Source organism: Rhinolophus sinicus, linkage group LG02 (genome assembly GCF_036562045.2).
Source record: "Rhinolophus sinicus isolate RSC01 linkage group LG02, ASM3656204v1, whole genome shotgun sequence".
Lineage (NCBI taxonomy): Eukaryota > Metazoa > Chordata > Mammalia > Chiroptera > Rhinolophidae > Rhinolophus > Rhinolophus sinicus.
This window is the reverse complement of record NC_133752.1, coordinates 4,325,313-4,347,014: the sequence shown is the minus strand read 5'-3', so window position 1 is coordinate 4,347,014 and position 21,702 is coordinate 4,325,313. Positions and strand designations below refer to the sequence as shown.

The following is a 21,702-nucleotide window of genomic DNA, read 5'->3' as shown; positions in this document are numbered from 1 at the left end:
CTACAACCAAAGACTAAAGTTCTCCAGGGCTGTAATCTTCACTCTGTAGTGCCGTTTTCCTGAGGAGAAATAGGATTCAATTACTCATATCCACGATTGGTGTTGTGGCAAAGTATATAAATTGTCTCCGAAGTTTTTAAAAAATCGCCTTACTCCAGTCAAATCATGAGAAGAACATCCACGAAACTCCAAAAGAGGACAATTCTACGAAATACCTGGCCAGTGTTCCTTACACCGCCAAGGTCATCAGAAGGAGGGACATTTGAGACCCTGGCACAGCTAAGAGGAGCATAGAGAGATGTGATGATTAGCTTATGGGATCCTGGATCAGAAAAGGGCATTAGGTGAAAACAAGAAAGTATGGACTTTAGTTAACATGTATCAATATTGGCTTATTAATTGTAACAAATGTCTCATGCTAATGTAAGTTGTTAATAATAGGAAAAGTTTGGTTCAAGGATACAAAAAATAAATAAATCACTGTACTATCATCTCAAGTCTTCCTAATATCCAAACTCTTCTACAAAATCAAGCTTATTTTTTAAAAAAGAATCCAATGGAGCTTCTAGAGGTGAAACTTACAGTATTGGTCCAAACAGTGGCTGGAATAAACAGCAGATTCCACACTGCAGAAGAGACACTATGGACACAGCTAGGAAGGTGGTCAGAGGACAATTCATGGAGGTCTTGCAGGCAACGAAGAGTGTTTGGAGGCTTTCAGCAAGGGAGTGATTTAGACACATACGGTTGCCATGGATCAAACGGCTGAGGCCAGGCTGGAGGGATGGAGGCTGCTGGCACCATCCAGGAGAGGGGATGCTACAAGGCCGGGGCAGGAGTGGAGGCAGCGGGAGGGCATAGATGCACAGGCTGGTGCAGTGGTACCACCGGCAGGATTTGCTCCATCGTATTTGGGGGCTGGGAAGCAGGAAGATGTCTACAATGACCTGTAGGTTTCCAACTTGGTACCATCCACTCAGAGAGGGGACGACCATGGTGCAACAGGCTTTACAGGAAGCCGATGAGGGCACGGCTGGACAAGCTGAGGTGGAGGCATCAGTGAGGCATCCAGGAGGAGATGTCCAGCAAGCTGCAGACACTGCGTCTGGAGCTCAAGAAGTCCAGTCTGAAGGTAAAGATGTCGGTTCACAGGTGCAACGCTGGTCCCAAGTATCCCGTCGGGTTAGCTCTCGCTCCCAAATTCCCACAGCATGATTTTCAGTCAACAAGTAGGTATTTTTGTGTCCATCAACCCAACTAGACCGAACTCTTAGAAGACAGAACCCAATTATCTCAACTTCACCCAGCTTATTAGTAACAGAGCCCAAACTTGACATGAAGTTCTCTAGGCTCAAATTCCACGGAGCTTCTCTCTGGTGAGCAGGCTTCACGCACTGTGGCAGACACGCCCTTCTAGAAAGGTCGCCGTCTTCACCGAGTGTGGGTAACAGGAATGAGAGAAGCCACAAAGCTCAATTTTGGGGAAATGTGAAAATATAATAAAATAAATAAGATGCATCTATTGCACACCAACATTTTCTCAGACACTGTGGACATAACATCCATACCTTCACTCTTTATGGCGTCCTTACTCTAAGCTACGTATTGAGACCCCTGCTTTGTAGACGAGGAGACAAGTTCCCAGGGGCACAGTGACTTGCTCAAAACTTGTAGCGCCAGGAATGAAACCCTATATACCTGATTCCAGAAACGCAGGCTTCCCCCAAAACCATCTTCCTGTTTCTCCTGCTGTGAGTTTATAGAAAGTAAGTCAACAGTTAATCTTTCTCTGTCTATTAACATAGGGATTATTATTAGGTTCAAAGGCTGTCTTTTGAACAGCGTGGGCACCTCCCATTGTTGCTAACAGCCTTTTCAATCAGTCTTCAGACCATAGCTTTGAGCTATCTTTTGAAGTCCTTGTGTGCAATCTACTTTCAACCATGCATAATTCCCCTTGTAGGAGCAGGAAATTATTAGAAAGGCAGGTGGGTCCCCTTCAAGGAGTAGAGAAGGACATAGAATGGCTGCCACACACCATCAAGCTCTGTACAGGCCCAGTTTCATCTAATCCTTACAACAAAAATTCTCATCATCATTTTGTTGATGCAGAAAATGAGGCTCAGAGAGGTCAGGTGACTTTTCCGAGGACACACAGCTCACAAGTAGCAGAGCAGAACTTGAACTCAAGTCAACTTACACCCAAGACCATGCACTCTCCACTCCACTATCCTGTGTGTGAAAATCACTGCTCTTTCTCTGTCCTCTCTCTGCTCACTGCACCTCCCGATGAGAAAACAGTCTCCATCAACTCTTCTCCACATGTGAACTGCTTACTGATGCGTACTTGCTAATGCAACACTATGGCCAAGTGGCAGCTCATTAAGATGGTACACAGCTGTCCCCTGGAAGAAGTGCACCCCCAGCAAAGGTCCCTGTTCACCCTGCCACATGCATGCTGATGGGAAACTGCAAACAAGGCTTGGCCTGCAGGTTGCCAAGGGAAACGGATGCCTCATGGTAGATAAGGGTTTGCAAGTGGGGAGATCCAGATTCAATACCAGGAGCCCTCCCTTACAGGTGATGTGACCGATCACAGGCAAGTTACTTCAACTCTCTGAGTCTCAGTTTCCCTGGCTGTAAAATGGGAGTCGTGCGACCCACCTTGCTGGGGGATGAGTGAGGATGAACAAGTAGGTTAAAGCAGCTGGAAGGGGCTGGCAGCAACCTTCATGTACCAGATGCTTCAGCAGGAGACCTTTCTTCCCTCTGCTGGTGACAGGGTCCCCCTCCCACCCACTTCCTGCCTGCAGGAATTCCTTGCCTGCCCCGCAGGAAAGCTCATACAATGATCTGGTCCAGCCCCAAAGCACTGCTGTGAGGGTGGGAAGGGTCAGGGCATGTAAAAGCACTTTGTGAGACACAGGACCTGTGTGCACTCTGTTGACAAACGAGTGAGGGCTGTTACGCGTCCATTGATGGAGTCCGGGAGAAAGGACAAGGTTTTGGGGACATAAAGAGTGTGAGTCCTGATTTTCCCACTTACTAGCTTTTATGGTCGTGCACAAATCAACTCATCTTCTTAAGCCACCAAATGTCCTCATTTGTAAAGGGGAAACATTAACTCTGATTTGAACTGGAGACATTTTCTGGCCACTGGAACGACAGGGTAAATCTCACAGACCATCACAAGGTGTGGCTGACACACAACAAGTGATGAGAAATAGAGGTTCCAACATAAAGCAAAAATGAGTTCCACTGAGAAGAGCTTTGTGTAAACTATGTTTATTTTTGGAAGGTCCCTGGATAAAAATAGGATATGTAACCAACACAATATGTAAGAACAAAGAGCCTTGTGGTGGACACACAGCCCATAACGCAGCCTGACGTTTCGGGGATGTGCATTGGGGGCTGGGTCTCCCGCAGGCCCCGGAGCGGAGGGACTGAAAGTGACATTCATGGCTAGTCCCGAGTCTCATCCCGTCCCTGGGGATGCTGGGAGAGTTGGTCATCTGGAAATTCGTGAGACCAAATTAAACTGCATCCTTGGAAGTTGGGGAGTTACTGAGGGTGTCTGTGTCTTCTGCGTGTGAAATGTATATTGTACATTGTACATTATAAACACAAACACGGGGGGCGGGCAGGAGAAAATAAATCTTTCTGTCTTCAGACTCCTTGGCGCTTTCCTTGGGGCTAGTCCACGCCTGAGGCCCAAGTGGCCTTCTTGGCATTCAGAAAGTTCTTCTTTTTCCTGGGAGGAACATGCAGGGAGATCTCCGGCTCCTTTGGATTCCTGAATATAAAGAGCTTTTCGCCCGTGTTTAATAAATCAATGGCTTCTGCCCCGACAATGGGCATGGGTGCCAGCTCTCCCACAGACACCAGGGACAGGTGTGGCCAGCTTCCTTGCCCAGAGAACATCGTCCTCTCTCTGAGAGGGGGACAGGTCTTCTTCAATATGCTAAAGAAAGAACAGAAGATCACATGGGACGTTTTTTGACAACCGACGCTCCTGACCATCCTGATAGTTCCCCAGGAGAACCCCCTTTTGGTCCCTAGGTCCCTAGTCCAGTGCTATTTTAAAGAAAGGTTTTTCCCTTTTGGTCACCAGATGGCCCCTGAAATTAGCGGAAGCCTGTGGCAGCCGCGTGCTGCAGGCAACTCTTCCTGACTCACGACTGTTCAATTTGCGGGGCTTTTGTCAGCCTGTTGTCATCATGCTGCTGGCCCGAAAACAGCCGTAGTGGGAGGGTTTATTTACCCCACGGGAATCGGCTCAACTACAAATCAGAGGTCCCGTCTCTCCTCACCGCCAATTGTTAAACATGTGCCAGGACACGGTTACCTGTGCTCCTCACGCAAAACACAGGCTGATAAAACCTGGTTACAAAGCAACAGAAGTTAGGCAACATGTGTTTGAAATAAAGAGGGCGCCACGCTCTGGGAATGCCATCGAGGAACGCCTTCGCTCCCCCATGCTAATCATGAGCAATTGCTTTTCGTTCCTTAGTGGAGTGCTTTGTGTGGATAACGGCTTGAATTTAATTTTCTTGGTTTGGGCTCAATTATTGTGACCTAATTTCTCGGGGACTAAAACTTGACTTCAAGCCTATTCTCAGTGCCTCCAAGACTTTTATCACAAACAATTCAGGCAGCTTGGCCTCCTGTCTTCACCTGAGCGCTGAGAAATACTGGAAGTGGCAGGACTCAGGTTAGACACGCCCCTTGCACACCCACTCTTTCCAGACCACACCCTGGATGTCACTTTTTAACCCATTGTGAAGCTGCCTGATGTAGATTCTCTTTCTCCAAATCTTCTCTTGTGGGAAATACTGGACACGCTTGGTCCGCGTCTGTAGCAATCTCAAACCCCTCTGCCCAAGCTTGCCTCTCATCTCCGGGTGTGCAATAACCACAATTAAAAGAGAAAGATACTTGATAGAGGAGAAAGCACTGGCCTGGAAGCTTAGGGAAAGAGCAGGGGTCCACATCCCCAGAGCCACTACCTGCAGCTGCAGGCCTGGGGCTTCTTCCTGAGCTCCCTGAGCCCCAGTTTCATCCTCCCCACCTCCTGGACATCTGGGAGGCTCAGTGAAACAAGATGGGAAAGGGCTTTGTAAGCTATAAAATCAGAACCACTGTAAGGTATTACTCTCCTTCTAATGATACCTCATTTCAAAAGTCCCGTTAGTTAAAATAAATACAGTAATTAAATACTAACAAAGAATAAGTGAACATTCTCCCACTGATAGCTCTGGGCTTATCTTTGGCTCCCGAAGTAGGCCCACTTGGAATAAAGTTCGTGGTCTTCAGGCAGGCATGCTGGGATGGGTGCCGTGACCCTCCCCTTCTTGGTCCCCGCAGCCTAGCTGACCCTCACCCCACCCCTCCGTCCACCTGAGCAGGTGCCCACCATTACCTCTCCTTCTGCTGGCGAGCCCACAGCATCTTTTCCAATCCTCTGCTTACCAGTTCTCCACGCAGTTTGCTCTCTAAGGCTTGCCACCAGCCCTGGTGCTTCCTGAAGGCAAGAAGGGAGTGTCTTACGTTTTCAAAAAGAATAGAATCTTCCAGTAAGCTGTAATCCTACAAAGCACCGTGGGCTCCATCCTGACATGAGGAATTTGGAGTGTTCACTGTGTGTTCTCTCGCTCACTCAACACATATTGGTCAAGCCCGTTCTCTGGCCTGGTCCAGACATAACCTCTGCCCTCAAGGGGTCCCCAGTCCAGAGGTCACAGGCAGGTAACAGGTGACATCAGTCAAGCAGAGGTGGGGACACCTGAGCTGAGTCTTGGCGTCCCAGCAAAAGGATGGTGCGGAGAGTCCAGTCCCTCCCGGTCCGGGCCAGGCTCTCTCCCAGGAGTCTAACTCTGAGGGCAGCACCCCAGACAGGACGACACTCTCCTGCCCTTCCCAGGACCTAAGCATTTAGCTCTTCCTGAATTCTGACAGGTCCCTCATGCACCCTTTCTTGTTTAGTCAGTTTTTGTTGCTGAAATGCTGTTGTGATCAGGCACCGGGCACATGGGACACAAGAATAGTATCCTTCCTGCCCTCAGAGACTCTGGTGCAGGGTCTGGGATGCCAGAACGCATCCAGTCTCCCCAGCCATGAGGCCGGGCAAAGAAGGGGCATGGTCACGCTCCACACTCCTGGTGACAGCCACCCTGAGTGCTCTTGCCTCATCCCACATCAGTCTGCCCAGGCCCACACACCAGTCTCCCATACTAAACTGGTCAAAGGGGCAGCCTCATAGATAAGGTCCTCATGGGTGGCCCTCAGGCAGAAGTAGCATCCCTTTAACCAGGCAAGTTCCTGCTTCAAGGTCACCTCCAATATTTGCCATCTGCATGTCCCTCCCTGTTTGTGCACTGGGAGAAACCATGCTGTGACATGCAACCCTCTGACCACGCCCACACAAGTCCTGACCACGCCCACATCCAGGTCCCCTGACTGCCGGACCTCGGACCTCGCCCGCACTAGGAAGGCTCCTCCTCGCCCCTGTGGACCCTCGCCCGTGGCCCTCAGCTGTTACTCCCACACTCCCACCTTCCTTTCACCTCAGCCCTACTCTTAACCCTCAGCAGTGCTTCTTACCTTTTTGAGTCAGGGACCCCTTTACAACTCTGATAAAAAGACACTGCCCCTTCTCTTAGGAAAAACAATGCACATACATACGTACCCACAGTTGTGCCATTTCGGCAGATTCATGGCTCCCAGACGCCCACCTCCTACCTCCTATAAATTCTGGTAGAGGTGCAGGCTTCAATGCCTGGCATTCAACACTTTCAGGCCTGGTCGTGGCTTTCTTTGCATCCTCAATGCCCCCAACTCTAGTCTCAAGTGGCACTGCTGGCTGCTCCCCAAATCTGCCTGACCCTACACCCTCACTTCCTGCCTTTCCTTATAAAGAGACTTTACTGACCCAATTCACACCTGGAACCTGATCGTGAAGGAAAGTATCTATGCAGCATTATCCCTGGTCAAGGAAAAAATGAACCCAAACTGAATGTCCAGTAACAGGGTCACAGGTGATAGGGTCCCAGAGCCTACACTATGCGGCACCCCTCAGGGAATATTAGGCAGCCGGTAAAATTCACACCTGGAAGGTGTTCCAGTAACTGTGAAAAGGATGAATTTTAAATTGTTAATAAAAATAGCAGGAAATCTAGACTGAATAGTGTGATAATTATATAAAAAGACGCATGCACATGGCTAAGAGTTGTTGGGAAATAAGCAAACCTGCTTCTGCTAAAAGGATCTGGAAAGCAGGATGTAAGGTGGTATATACTGGACACACACACACACTCAGGAAACCTAGTAGAGAAGCAGTCAGGAGGAAGAAATGTAGCAAAACGCTAACAGTCATTTTCTCCAGTTGGAAGAACTGGGGACTTTTCTTTTTCCTGTTATGTATTTTTTTACACTGTTTCTAATGTGTGTGCGTGTGTGTGTGTGTGTGTGTGTGTGTTTTACACTGTCTTTACACTGTATGGCATATTTACAGCCCAGGAAACTTATTTTCTGAAGATTCCACTTGAAAAATAAATTGGTGATGGAAAGAGAAAGTGTGGACAAAACACCTGGGCCCAGCAGGGCATCAAAAAGATTCATGGCGACTCTGCCCCTTGAGCAATGACGTGCCGACTGGGGAAGATGTGTGTCGGCACCTGTGCCTATGGGGTCCCACTGCCCTCCCTCCATCTGTTTTCTTCATGAATCTGGCTCACTGTTTTCCAAAGGCAGCCGGACTCACCCGCTCCTGCTCAGGTCTGCTGGCTCCCCGCCGCCGTCATTCTCCGCCGTGTGCCCTGGAAGCTTCTGGCTGACCGAATCCAGCACGGCAAGGAGCTCAGGCTGCGAGGCTGTGGGCAGAGCCAGGCTCAGGAGCCGGCGCAGCGTGCCCGCGGGCACCATCGTCAGCTTGGACAGGTAGGAGGCCAGTCTCAGCTCCTGGGGGAGTTAAGGCAGGGAGCTCAGACCCACAGCGCTGTAACCCTGACCAACAGCACGTTTGAGTGGATTACAGGCTCAGCACGTTTTGTCCCAGGGAAATAAATATTTTAGTAGCTCAGTGTTAAAAACACGTCCCCAGATTCGCAGAGCTGTCAGAAAAATCTATCGGTCAGCAGCCTTCCAAAGCCTCATCCAGCCCTTCTAACTGCTCCCAACTCACACAGCACAGCCAAAGCCCTGGCCTGCGGGGTGACCAATGAGTAGCTTTGTCTGTGTCCTACGCATGTTCCGTGAGGCGATACAGCATGCTGGGGGGGGGGGGGGGGAAGGAGCACAGACTCTGGAAACAACTGAGATGCCCCTAAACCAGAGGACAGCTAAAGAAACTGTGCTATAGCCACAGGACAGAATAGCACTCTGCAATGAAAAGAAGGAACTGGCTGGATTTCAAGGGCATTCTGCTGTGTGAAGAAAGACAGTCTCCACAGGTCACATCCTGTGTGATTCCATGTGCATGACATTCCAGAACTGACACAATGTAGATGGAGAATGGAGTCGCGGTGACCAGGGGTGAGGGATGGGCGAGGAGTGGATGTAACCATAAAAGCAGATCTTTGTGGTCACCAAATTGTTCTATATCTTAATTATAGTGTTGGTGACACGCGTCTACATGTGACAAAGTGACATAGATTTTATAGCATTGTCAATGTCCTGGTTTTGATATTGGACCAGAGTTTTATAAGATGCAACCATTGGGGAAACAGTGAAATTCGGGGTGTGGCACTGGAACTCTCTGTGCTGGCTTGGCACCTTCTTGTGAATCTGAAATTATTTCAAGATAAAAGCCAGAGAGAGAGAGCAGTGGGGTGGTGGGGAGGGGGGTCAGGCTGTGCACTCTAGCTTTTCCGTGTAGAACGGTGTGTCTTTGAGCAAAGTCCTTATTTCTCCTTAGTATGAATTTGGGCAAGAGTTTCACCTCGGTGCGACCTTGCAGGACCTTTCTGGAAGCGGGTGTTGATAGAACCTGCCCGACAGTGAGATAATGAGCAGGTCCTGTCTCAGGCTAGGTGCTCTCATCCCCCTTCAACAGGTGAGGAAAGGTGGACTCTGAGAAAGAGGTAAAGTGACGTGCGGCCACGGGATGGACCCAGTCCCTGGCCAACACGTTCTCACCTGGCTGTACAGGGTCACAAATGTGTCCGTCTCCATATTCTCCAGCAAGTCTTCAAGCAGGACACCACTCTCTTGCTCCTCTCTCAAACTAGAGTAAAATAAAATCCACGTGTCGTTTGGTTACAAGGCAATCCTGTGAGAAGGTCATCTAGTTCCTTCAATAACAAAGAATCACAAATCTTATCGACATTATATATATTTTTTTAAATCTATCACAAAAGATGGTCAGAAGAGGCTTACCACTTCTTGCCTAGACTACTTTGTAACAGTGTATCAGGGAGGGCCCCCCCCCCGGGATGGAGAGCTCCCCAAAGCTGGAAGTTTCATGGGAGGTGTGTGGGGACTTTTCGGTGGCTTTGCAGGGCGATCTGGGATCCTGCTTTGAAAACACTCAGTATTAGTTATCATGGCCACGCTCAAGAAGACCAAAACCTGGGGTCTTGGTCCACCATGTGCCCTTGTGTTGCTGCAGACCCACGACCATCTTCCCAGGATGGTCCTGCCTCTGACCACATGGGTTGGGTGGCACCTTTTCACAGGAGCGTCTCCATCAGGCTTCCGGACCTCCACCTGAGGGGGTCTATCCAACTATCTCTTAGCCCATTCAAGCTGGCATCACAAATGATCCTTCCGGCATTCTTGCTGGTTAATACAACCCAAACCCTCTGCAGGTACAATTCGTACCAAACGCTTGACCATCAGCACTTCCTCCAGGAAGCACGGAGTACAGTAAGGCCCTAAATACCCTAAAACCTGCTCTAAATCAAGTCAGATCTCTGAGCATTTCCCTCTGATCACACGGACTCAGCCCCTCATACAAGTACATCAACAGAGCAGAATTACACTTTCATGTTGTGTTTACACAGAAAAGCATAATCAAATAAATTAAAATCACTTGTAGTCTCAGCGCCCAGAAACCCCATCCATTACAATTTCGTCTAGTATTTCCTTCGAACTAATGTGTGTATGTGTGTTTTCAAAAATAGAATCACACTGCGGCTGTAGCTGGTACCTTATCCTTTCCACGTAAACATACACACCATGGAAAATTAGGAAGCTGTTAAAAATTGTTTACCAAGACTTCTTATGGCCACAGGCAAAGGCTAATTGTCTAATGTTAATTGAAAAAGAGTGCAACGAACAACAACAAAAAAGGAAGATCGGGGTGCTATCTATTTCACAATTTTACAAAAGCAGGATATAAATATTATGTGTACGGTGAGATCTGGGTAAGGCCTGTAGTTCCTTTATTGAGCCAGTGTCACCGTCGGTCCCTGGTTTGGATAATGGGCTATGAGTACGTGAGATGTTGCCACTGGGGAAGCCAGGTTATGGGCGCGTGGAACCTCTGCACTATTTTTGCAGCTTCTTGAGAATCTATAATTATTTCAAAATAGAAAACTTTTAAATATTACATTCATTAAAACTTCCATGATATTTGAAAAAAATATATATATAGAAAGATGTCACACAAGACGTATGGTACAGCCTGAGTGCTGGGACGATACCTGGACAGGAGCGTGACAGCCCAGGGAGCCACGTCCCGCTGAGTGAGAGGCCAGGTGCCCCCAGGCTGCAGGGCACTGCCAGCACGCAGCGCCACCGGGCGCCAGCTCACCTCTGCTGCTGGTGCTCCAGTAACTTCTGGCTCTTGCTCAGGGCTCGCCAAAGGACAGCAGAGACCTGCCTTTCGGAATCGGTGTCTTCAGCCTCGTTCAGAAGCCCAGGCCCGTCGCCTGCCCACTGCTGCCGACTGGCCAGAGCCCGCTCCAGCTGGGCTGTCTCCTGGCGGGCGATCGCGTCCTCCAGCTTCCTCTCCAGCTCCTGGAGCTCCTGCACACAGAGGCGTGAGCACGAGGCAGGTAGGCGGCAGGAGGAAACCCTACCTGCTCGGCGCGGCCCTGGAAACCCAGCACGACGGCTCTCGCTGACCTCCCTCATCCACCCGTGGCCAACAGTGCGGCGAGGCTGTACAATCTCACACCCCGTGCCTTTGCACACACTGCCCCCTCCCCCCGCGGTGCCTGTCTGTCTGCCTGGCCAGGTCTGAGTCTTCTCTCAGGCCTTGGCATAAGAGCCTCCTCAGCGAAGGGCTCCCTAAGCCCTCTGAGAGACGCAGACGGCCTCTCCTTAACGCGCCCACTCATCAGCCCTTGTACATGCCTGTTACAGGCAGAATATTTGTGTCCCCTCAAAATCCGCATGTTGAAGCCTAACCCCCATCGATGGTGTTAGGAGGTGGGGCCTTTGGGAGGTGATTAGGGCTAGATGAGGTCAGGAGGGTGGGCCCCCACGATGGGATCAGTGTCGTAATAAGAGGAAGAGAGCAGAGCTGCCCCTCTCTCTGCCACGTGAAGGTGTAATGAGAAGACAGCCGTCTGCACGCCAGGAAGGGGGCCCTCACCAGAAACAGAATCGGCTGGCACCTTCATCTTGGACTTCCAGCCTGCAGAACTATGAGAAGCTAAATATCTGCTGTTTAGGCCACAAGTCTATGGTATTTTGTGAGGCAGCCTGAGCTGCCTCAGATAATGCCCATTTTTGCAGTGTCCTGAACTCACTATCAGGTACCTTCCTGCTGGAGCGTGAGCTCCTTGAGGGCAGGACTTTGTCTCCATCTCCCTGTGTGCAGCACTTGGCACCGTGCCTGGCCGCTAGCACCTGTCACTGACACGTGGGGTGTAGAAGGCACCCACCACGGATGGAGGCTGCGCCAGAGCAGAGAAGCACAGGGGACACCGCCCGTCGCAGGGGCCCTGCTGAAAGTACTTTACACGTATCCATCTCATCGAATACTTACAACAACCCCACAGAACACACACTCTTATTTTCCCTGGTTTACAGATGAGGAACTTGAGGCAGAGAGAGTTCAAGTAACGGTCCGGGTCTTGCAGCGCTTAAATGGCACAGCCAGAATTTGAGACCCAGCCAGCTGGCATCAGGGTTTGCATCCTTAACCGCCAGGCTATACGGCCTTTCATTGACCAAACAGAAATCTGTATTCTTAGGCCACCAGAATCAGATAATCTGGGGATAAGAGACAGACCACAGCCTGCATCGGTGGGTAAAGGGGGTAGGCAGGAGGGCCCTAAGTTTTGTAGATGCAGGCACACTGAACTCATTGTTTGCGAATTGGCCTAAGTACGGTGGAAGGTGAGGGTTTAATGCTAAGAGGCCATCGGTGGGCTTCATGAGGAGATGGTCGTCCTCGATCCTTTAAAATAAATGCAGAATGGTTTGCCTTTCTGCAGTAGAGCCGAAGCTTACACCATAGTCTCAGAAGGATCTCAAAGCCCCCCAAAAGCCTCAGAAACACTACTCAAGAACCAAGACAAAAGAAAAGATGGCCAGAGAGGTAAACCGAGGTCACAGGGTGCAGAGGACTTGGTTTTTGCCCCCACGGCGATGGGAGCCTTCGAACACTGCTGAGCAGGGGCTTCTAACACGCTGAGATTACGAATTATGACCATCCCTTTCACTGCAGCATCCCAAACGCAGAGTTCCCAACAGGTGTTCTGTCAGCATGCCTGGAACCTGACTTCAGAGTGACAGAGTTACAAGTGGGTGCAGCAAAGCATTCTGGGCAGGGATCTGTCAGAGGAACGGAGGCCGGAATGTGTCCCAAGGGTTCAGAAACAGCAAGAAGGCCCAGGGGGCTAAACGAAGGGTCCAAGGGAGGGTGGGCAGGGTTTTAAAATACAGAGCTGGTGGATGGGGCAGTCAGTGGTTATTTTTGCTTTTCAGAAAGGTTCCTCTGGCTGCAGTGTGGAGGGGAGACTGGGGTAGGGAAAGAGGGAGGCAAGAGGAAATTCACACTAGAACAGGAGCTGGGCTTTGCAAGCAGAAGGTGTAGGCGCTGCTTTGCAGCTATGAGACACTGGTGAAATGGCTTAACCTTCCTAAGCCTCAACTCCTTCACCTGTAGAATGGGTATAAAAATATGATGGGGTGAAGGAAGGTTTAAACACGTAACACGATGCCTTGGGCATGTTACTATTGTGACTATTACTGTCACTGTACTATTGTGACAGTGAACGTGAGTTACTATTAGTGTTTTGTTTTGTTTTTGTTTTGTTTTTTCAGGTCTAAATTCAGCAGCATAGTGAAGCTGGGTAGAAAGAAAAGAAAAAGAGAGAGAGAAAATTCAGGCAGAATTGACAGAGACTGGGTGATTAGTAGCAATTGGGCAGTAAGCCAGAGGGAAAAACAGAGGAAGACGCAGGTTTATACTTGGGAAAGTGGATAGATACCCAGCAATTTAAACTGAAGTGCAAATACAGTAGTAGTTGGTTTGGGGTCACATGTCCCCCCTATCTCAAGCTGCCCCTCATTGCCACCTGGCTCCAATTCAGTTATGCACATGATCCAATTTCATCAAATGGGGTGCAGTGGCTATAGCTCTCTTTAGGAGTCATTTCTTCCAAAACATTTCATGTCAAGCTTTCTAAATTCTCCTGAATGTTTAATAGTAAAAGCCCGTTTCCAACGGGAAAATGGTTTTCACAGAATGATCGCATTGCAAAGGGAACGTCTGCTGCCTGGAGGAAAACAACAGGTTTGCATTCCCTCCAAGTGCACATTGAGAAAAAACTGCACCGTACTCATAGTTTTACCACTGACTTAGTAAGACCTCATCTGATATGTTATCAGTGCCTTCCAACTCGGGACAACTAACTCTTCTATTCTAGACACTCTAGGGAATAAGGAAGCTTTGATGTTACTCCACAGGGCTTACGTGAAAATTGAAAATATTAAGTGTGTGCTACCTAGTAACTAACAGAAATCAGAGTGGTCTCAAGTGAAAAGGGCCGTTAGGTTTGTAGGGCTGAACTGAGGCTGTTTCTCATGTATTTCAACAAGGATGTGAATTGTGAACTGAAAGCAAAGGCTCCTAGTGTCTTATTTTGTCCATAACTAGACACATGACCTTGGGCCTGCCCTCCTCTGAAGGCCTCACTTTGTCACCTGCAATTCCGAGCAGTGACCCACCTCCATGCTAATCGCCTCGCAGTAATACTTGCTGTGAATTTGGGGTAAATATCTTGTAGCGGTTCCTCCTAGCATTAATTTCCTAAGGAGTTTTATCTGGGATGGGTGTTGGAATTCAGTGAAATACTCATTCTGCATATACTGAAAAGATCATATGAGCTTTTTCTTTTCTCCTTTAATCTGTCAATCTGGTAACTTTTGCAAATGGATGTTTTAATGTTGAACTACACCAACCTTATGTACCCCTGGGAAAAACTCAACCTGGACATGTTGCATTAATTCTTTCTATAGATGGCTGGATATTTTTTCTTTCGTTTACGAATTGTATATCTATGTTCACAAGTAAGACTGAACTAAAATTGTTCTTTCTCATATGATTCATGTTTGCTTTTGGTGTCAAGGTTATTTGAGCTTCATAAAATGAGGTGAGGAATATTCCCTATTTATCTAACATTAGGCATAATTTGTACATGAGATTGGGAAAATTTGCTACTTTGAAGTTTGGTGGAGTTCACCTATAACACATTGGGGTAAGGTGTTTTATTTGTGTGTGTGTGTGTCACAAGAATTTTTTAAACTACTGAGTCAATTTCTTTCATAGTAATAGGACTATACAGACATTTTTTCTTCTTGAGCCAATTCTGGCAATCTATTTTTTCTAGAAAATGTTCCATTTCATTTTTTAAACTAATCTACATAAAGTTGTTCATAGAATTCTCTTATTTTAAAAAAACGACTGAATCGATAGTTACTTTGTCTTTTATATTTCTGATGTTATTTATTCCTTATCTCTTATTAATGGTTAATCTTGCCAGATATTTGTATATTTTACTAGAATTTTTTCAAAAATTTCAAGTTTATTGATTATTTCTATGGCAATTTTGTTTTTAATTTCATTTATACTATCTCTCTTCTTTCTACTTTCTACAGGTTCATATGTTGTTGTTTCCCCCTAACTTTTTATATGATCTTAATTTCTTTTTCTCTAATATAAGTTTAGGGCATATATTTCCCTCTAAAAATAGCTTTAGCTGAATCCTGCAAATTTTGATAGGTTGCATTTACATTATTTTTCTGTTCTGTGTATTTTTAAATATCCATTATGATTTCTTTGACCCATGAATTATTCACAACTATGTTGTAAAACTTCCAAAGTATGGACTTTTGGTAATAATCTTTTTAAAACTGGTTTAAATTTAATTGTCCTTTTTCAAAAAGCTGGTCAGAAAATATTGTATAGTCAATTATTTTTAACTGTAACAATGTGTGATGAAGAAGAATATATATTCCTTAACTATTGGCTGTGAGATTCTACATGTTACATTAAATACAGATTGTTAAGTGTGTTATTCAGTTCATCTACATCTTTACTTGTGTTTCATTTGATCAACCACAGAGAGGTGTGCTGAAATTTCCCATTATGATAATAAATTTATCATTTTCTCCTTGCTGTTTTATCAATTTTTCTTTTTATTGGGGGGGGTCTTTTATTACATAACTGCAAGTTTAGAATTGCTCTACTGTTCGAGTGAATGAAAATTTTAAATCATTTTAGTATTATCTTTAATTTCTTTAATAATTTTATAAATCATTATTTTATATACTATACTGATCATTCAGACATCTAAAATCTTTGGCGATGTTAATCTGTGGTTTTTTTACTTTTTTCCTTTTAGAAAAGTTTTATTTATTTATTTATTTCAGGTGTACAAAACAATGTAATAGTTAGACACTTACACCCCTCACAAAGTGATAACCCCCCTCCAATCTGTGGGTTTTTTGTTTCTCCTGTATGCAGGTCCTCTGGCCTTGCTTCTTTATGTGGTCAGTACTTTTCTAATTTTAATTGAGACCTTGTATTTGGCTGAACTCTATCTGTGGAAATCCTGAGGTGTCTGGGCTAGAGAAGATTTGCTTGTGCTTCGGTCATGCGCCCACAGCCAAACAACCTGGATCCATTTTAATTTCTCACCCTTGAGGTTTCCTGACCGAGTGGCGCATGTACTTCGGGATTCCTCCTCATACTAGCAGAAGCCTTTGATTACAGACTCACAGGGGAGCTTACGCCCTTGCCCCACCCAGAGTAGGGCTGCAATCAGACAGGTTTCCCTGGTGACGCCTTCTGACAGCAGGCGGCTTTCTCCTCACACCCTCTCACCGGGTGTTCTGCCTCCTCTGGACATCCCACAGCCTCATATCCCATCACCCCCCAAATCCCTGGGTTCCAGGTTTCCTCCTTTGCCCCTGGATTTCAGCCTCAATTTGCTTTCATGTCCCTCCAATATCTTTGGCCCTTGGGGATTTCCCACATTCTCTTGTGAGCTCACAAAGCATTAAACAGTATGTCCACTTTTGTTTATCCAGCATCTGGATGGTTTGTGCGGAAATACCAGTGACATTGCCACTTGCTTTCTATTCCTAAAAACAGTTGTCACAGTGCAGGGTACAAAATGTTTATGGAAAAAACAGTCTTGGACTATTGAGAGTCTAATGGTACTTAGGACTTTTTAAAAGAAATGATGGGAACCCCCATTCCCAAGATCAACTGGGTTAGTCCATGAACGTGACAGTGGGTTGAAGTCAGAAACAGATTGTATTTCGGCTCTTGCCACGTATTAGTCAAGTGCACTTCACAAAGACTTGACTTACCACCTGCCTGAATCTCAGTTTCTTTTCCTGAGAAAGGAGTGTAACTGTGAAGCAGCATGAAATTGCAATTTATCATTAATCATGCTTCAATGATCATTTTAAGATGCATAATTAAGTAAATAATTATTAATGCTTAAATAAGAGTTGGTCCATTCCCAGCTTGTGAGTGCCTGCCTGCCACTCAATAAACATGAGTTCCTTTTTCCTCACTCTAAACAATTATTATGAAAATAGATAATGGTGGAAATTCTAAAATCTGCACGTCAAGGACCTAAAATTAGTCCTCAAGACATTTACTTCCGTAGCCTCTGTTTTCTGACTATACTTCTCACACCTTGAAAAACATGCAGCAAATACGAATAAGGGTAATGATTAGAATTATGAAAGTTAGCAATAATCTGATATTTCGTTGCATTTAAGCACCATTGGTTGAAAGCCGCACTGTTACTTTTCACAGCACTAGGAAAGAAGCAATACCACCGCTGGTTATAAGACACACCCCAGTTCCAGAGATGTTAAAAATGTTATACTTCAAAGGTTTCCTTTTAGAAGCAATGACATAGAGCAGTGTAGGGCTGCGATGGCGCAGTGTGCTCCCAGGGAAGTTACGTCACTTTGTCCCCACCACAACCCTGCGGCCCAGACAGGTCAGGTGACCGCCCATGTGATGGTGAAGAACCAAGGTGGGCAATGGAAAGAACCAGTGGATGACTGTGCAATCGGGTCCTCCCAGCCCCAGGCCGGCACTCACGGGGCTGTGTGACTCCAGGATCTGCGTGCAGGCCGACTTTGTCAAGGTCTCCGACACGCTCAGCTCCTCCAGAAGCAGGTCCTGGATGCTCAGGAGCGCCGTGTAGGCCCACAGCGTCTTGGCCATGCCAGCTGCCTTCTGGAACTGCAGGGAGACCAGGGACTCCGCAAAGCAACCCTCCTGGGCCTCCAGCTGCTGCACCCTCTCCCGCAGCAATTCTCCTCGGACCTGGGGAGGGGCCGAGACAGAAACCAGAGGGCGGTAAGTGGAGGCAGGGCGGAGGAGAGAGGGCAAGCCACGTACAAACAGGAGACTGTTTGAGTTTGGTCAGGCAGCTGGTCTTTGTAGCAGCAGCCCTGGAAGCTGCAGCGTGCAATTCAAGAGCAGAGCCACCTCTGCTTACAAAGACTCTCCATGGCTTTTGTGGTCTGGCTGTTCAGTCCACACTTATCATTCTTGGAGGAAAAGTGAACTGTGTCATTTTCCGGAGCAAAATCCTTCCAGGATCCCCATCATAGAGGATGAACGTTCCAACTTCCTCACAATGGCCGTGCAGCCCTTCCCATGCGGATCCCAGCTAAGGTATGCCTGGGAGGTCTGCCCTGCCGCCCCCCACCACACACCTGGGGCTTCAACCCAGGTGTCCTGACTGCGCACGGCCCCACACACTATGCTCTTTTTATCAGTTGTCTGAAACCTCCACTGTGATTGAAATGCCCCCCATATCCTCGTCCTCCTGAAAATCTCCCAGCTGTCCTTTGGGTCTCTGGTTCCCAATTTGCCCCTTTTGAAGCATCTACACTCTGCATGTGTTTGTCGCTCTCTTCTCTATATTCCTCATGTTCCATGCTCTTCTCCTATGGGGACACTCACCATACCTCTCACCCCACTAGGACATGAGTTTCTCCAAGGGGAGGACCCAGCACCCAAGGGGCTCAGTAAATTCTAGAAAAGTGAATCCATTCACTCCACCCATTCACTCCACTAAGCAGTCCATTCCAGCATCATACATTTTCTAATACGACCACCTCTCTTACTTCCTCCAGAAAAACCTGCCACAGGGGGTAACACAGCCTATCGCTCCTGAGCCCTCACCCCCTGAGCCCCTAAAGGCAGGTCCCTGCAAATGTGCACCAGTCCCCTGCACAGGTTGCTAAAGCACAACCCAAAAAGTAGCCTGCACGAGCATCATGTCTCATTGCCATCTTTGGTTTTATCTGCAAGAGTCTGTGGAATTTTATTCCTAACAGCCAGAAGTCGAAGCAACCCAAGTGCCCATCAACAGATGACTGGATAAGCACAATGTGGTCTGCACTACAGAAAATTACTCTGACTTAAAAGGAAGAAAACTCTGACGCCTGCTACAGCATGGATGATGTTGGGCTCAGTGAAATAAGCCAGGCAGGAAAGGACAAAGACTATGATTCCACTTAAACGAGGCCCTTAAAATAGTCAGATTCACAGAGACAGAAAGGAGCGTGTTGGTTGTTAGGGGTTGGGAGAGGAGGAAGTGAGGAGTTGGTGTGTAATGGGGACAGAGTTTCAGTCTGGGAATATGAAAACGTTTGGAGATGGATAGTGGGTGATGGTGACACAACAATGTGAATGTACTTCATGCCACTGAACTGGACATTTAACAATGGCTGAAATGTTAAATTTCACATTATGTGTATTATATTGTAGTTCCCATTTTCAGTGCAGTCCCAGCTTTCTATCTGGTATGGAAATCCTTCTGCCCAAAGGACCTCCTTTAACACATTTTGCCGTGTGAGTGTCCTGGTGGTGAAATCGATTAGCTTTTGTATGTCTGAAAAAGTCACCTGCATGCTTGAAAGGTATTTTGTGTAGCTGTGGAATTATAGGTAACAGTTTCTGCCTCAGTACATTAGAGACATTGCTCCATTGTCTTCTGGCTTATTGTTTGCAGTGAGTAATCTGCTGTCAGCCTCATTTGTGCTCCTTCACGTGGAACGTATTTGTTCCCTCTGGCCGTTTGTAACATTTTCTCTTTATCACTTCTTTGGACCAGTTTGAAGATGATGTATCTTGATGTGGTTTTCTTCATGTTTGCTATGTCTGGGATTTGCTCAGTTTCTTGAATCTGTGGGTTTACAGCTTTCATCAAATTTGGGGAAATTTCAGCCATTATTTCTTCTCATATTTTTCTGTCTTCATTGTCTCTCCTTCAGCAAATCCACCACCCATATACTGGGTGATTTAAAGTTGTCTCAACTTAAAACTAACCTTTTTTTTCCCCCTTGAAATCTCTAATCTGTTGTTAATCTTATTCAATATGTATGTATCTCTCATACATGGTTTTCTTCTCTAGAAGTTTGGTTTGGGTCTTTTTATTCTTCCATATCTCTACATAACTTGTTTTGAACATATAAGACACAGTTATAATGACTGTTTTAATGCTATTCTCTGCTAATTCTAACGTCTGTGTCAGTTCTGGGTTGGTGTCAGACACTAACTTTTCTCTTCATCAGGTGTCATATTTTCCTGCTTTATTGCATTCCTGGTAATTTCTTTTTTTTTCTCAATCTAGTTGTGAAGGGCACAGTTCAGCTCCAAGTCACTATTTTCAAACTAGTTGTGGAGGGCGCAGCTCACTGACCCATGTGGGAATTGAACCGGCGACCTGAGTGTTATGAACACTGTGCTGTAACCGAGCCGAATGGCCGCCCCCTTTTCCTGGTAATTTTTAACAGGATGACAGACATTGTGAATTGTAACTTATTGGTCCTGGATATTTGTGTATTTCTATACAAAATATGAAATTCTTGAGCTTTGCTCTGGGATGCAGGTAAGTTAGTTGGAAACAGTTTGATCTTTCCTGGTCATATTTTTAAGATTTCTATTTTTTTTTTTTTTTTTTTTTTAGGCAAGACCAGAGCAGAGTTTAGCTCACAGCTAATAAATCCCACTAGTGAGGCACAATGTTTTTGAGTACTATATCTGATGCCTCATGAATTATGAGGTTTTCTAGCCTGGCTGACAGGACCCCTCGCTGTTCCCAGCCCTGTGGCAGCATTGAGCACTTGTCTCTGAACCTCTGGGGTGGCCCTTTTCCTGGCTTTGGGTAATTTTCTCCAATGTATGGGCCGAGTTCTCGGCGGAATACTCAAGGGGATCCAGTGGGTATCTCCGGAGCTGTCTCTATGTGCAGCTCTTTTTTCTCTGGTCCTCTGTCCTGTAAAGTCCAGCTAACATGGCTTCCCTGAATTCTTAGCTTTGTTTCCTGCACTACGGGTGTCCACCAGGTTCCACCCCCTGTGCCAAAACCTGAATGTTCTTTCAGGGCAGGACGCTGGGGCCATCACAGGGCTCAGTTCATTTGTCCCCCATTTCTCAGGAATCACTTTTGACCGTTGTCCTTTGCCTTGAAAAATCATCGGTTCTCATATATTGTTCATGTTTTATTTAGTTTTGTTTTGTTTTGTTTTAGGCGAGTGGGTAATCCAACCCTTCTTATTCTGTCCTGTCCAGAAGCAGAAGACCCTCATGGGTTATTCTGATTATTAGATGATCGACTTCTTTTAATTGCCTAGAACAGTGCCTGACACATGAGAGTGTTCAACACATGTTAGCTGTTGTTGGTATTGTTGGTAGTCATATGATTATGAAAAGCAGAATATGGTCAGCGCTATGAGGCAGGTCCATACGTTATGCTGGCGGTAGTTTAGAGGATGGAGGAGGTGACGGGTCAGGGAAGGTTGTGAACACACGCGTCTGAACAGGATGTGGAAGGATGTAGGGATTCAGGAAGAGAGAAGAGCACAGGCAAAGGCACTGAGGCTGCAGTGTATGAGGTCCCCACGGGATGAGTGACAGGGTGAATTAGACCAAAGCTAAAAGGAGAAGTGGGCCATGAGGACCTATAGGATGGACAGAGGTCCTGACTGCCAGGTATGGGAAGGAGACTCTCCTGAGGCACTGAAAACGGCTGTCACAACTCTACCGAAAGGTCCTGAAGGGGGAAAACATGAGTGATGGGCAGCAGGCGAGCAAGAAACGGATCACAAGTCTCCTTATCACACGCCTGCCAAGAGCTCAGGTTTTCACATTACCACCACATGGTCTCACTCTTCCCCACCCTTGGATGGGTGGTGGCCAAATCTCCTGTAAGCCTTGTCCCCTGTGGTGTGCAGGGCAGATGAGGTGACCACAAGTGCCATCTC

At 46.8% G+C, this 21,702-nt stretch overlaps 1 protein-coding gene across 6 annotated transcripts in view; it reads right to left on the bottom strand.

Moving 5' to 3' along the window:
• Window positions 1-3,269: 3,269 nt before the first annotated feature.
• Window positions 3,270-21,702, bottom strand: part of EVC2 (EvC ciliary complex subunit 2) — a 96,386-nt gene continuing 77,953 nt past the window's right edge. For 5 of the 6 annotated variants that reach the window (XM_019718017.2, XM_019718018.2, XM_074321175.1 and 2 more), the window contains 6 exons: window positions 17,522-17,749; window positions 10,751-10,965; window positions 9,133-9,220; window positions 7,760-7,956; window positions 5,420-5,521; window positions 3,270-3,961 (listed from right to left, as the gene is read on the bottom strand). In XM_019718017.2, coding sequence (XP_019573576.2) covers window positions 3,694-3,961; window positions 5,420-5,521; window positions 7,760-7,956; window positions 9,133-9,220; window positions 10,751-10,965; window positions 17,522-17,749 — 1,098 coding nt within the window. In that variant the 3' untranslated portion in view covers window positions 3,270-3,693. The remainder of the gene's footprint in view (window positions 3,962-5,419; window positions 5,522-7,759; window positions 7,957-9,132; window positions 9,221-10,750; window positions 10,966-17,521; window positions 17,750-21,702) is intronic. The other variant, XM_074321171.1, reaches the window with a different exon arrangement.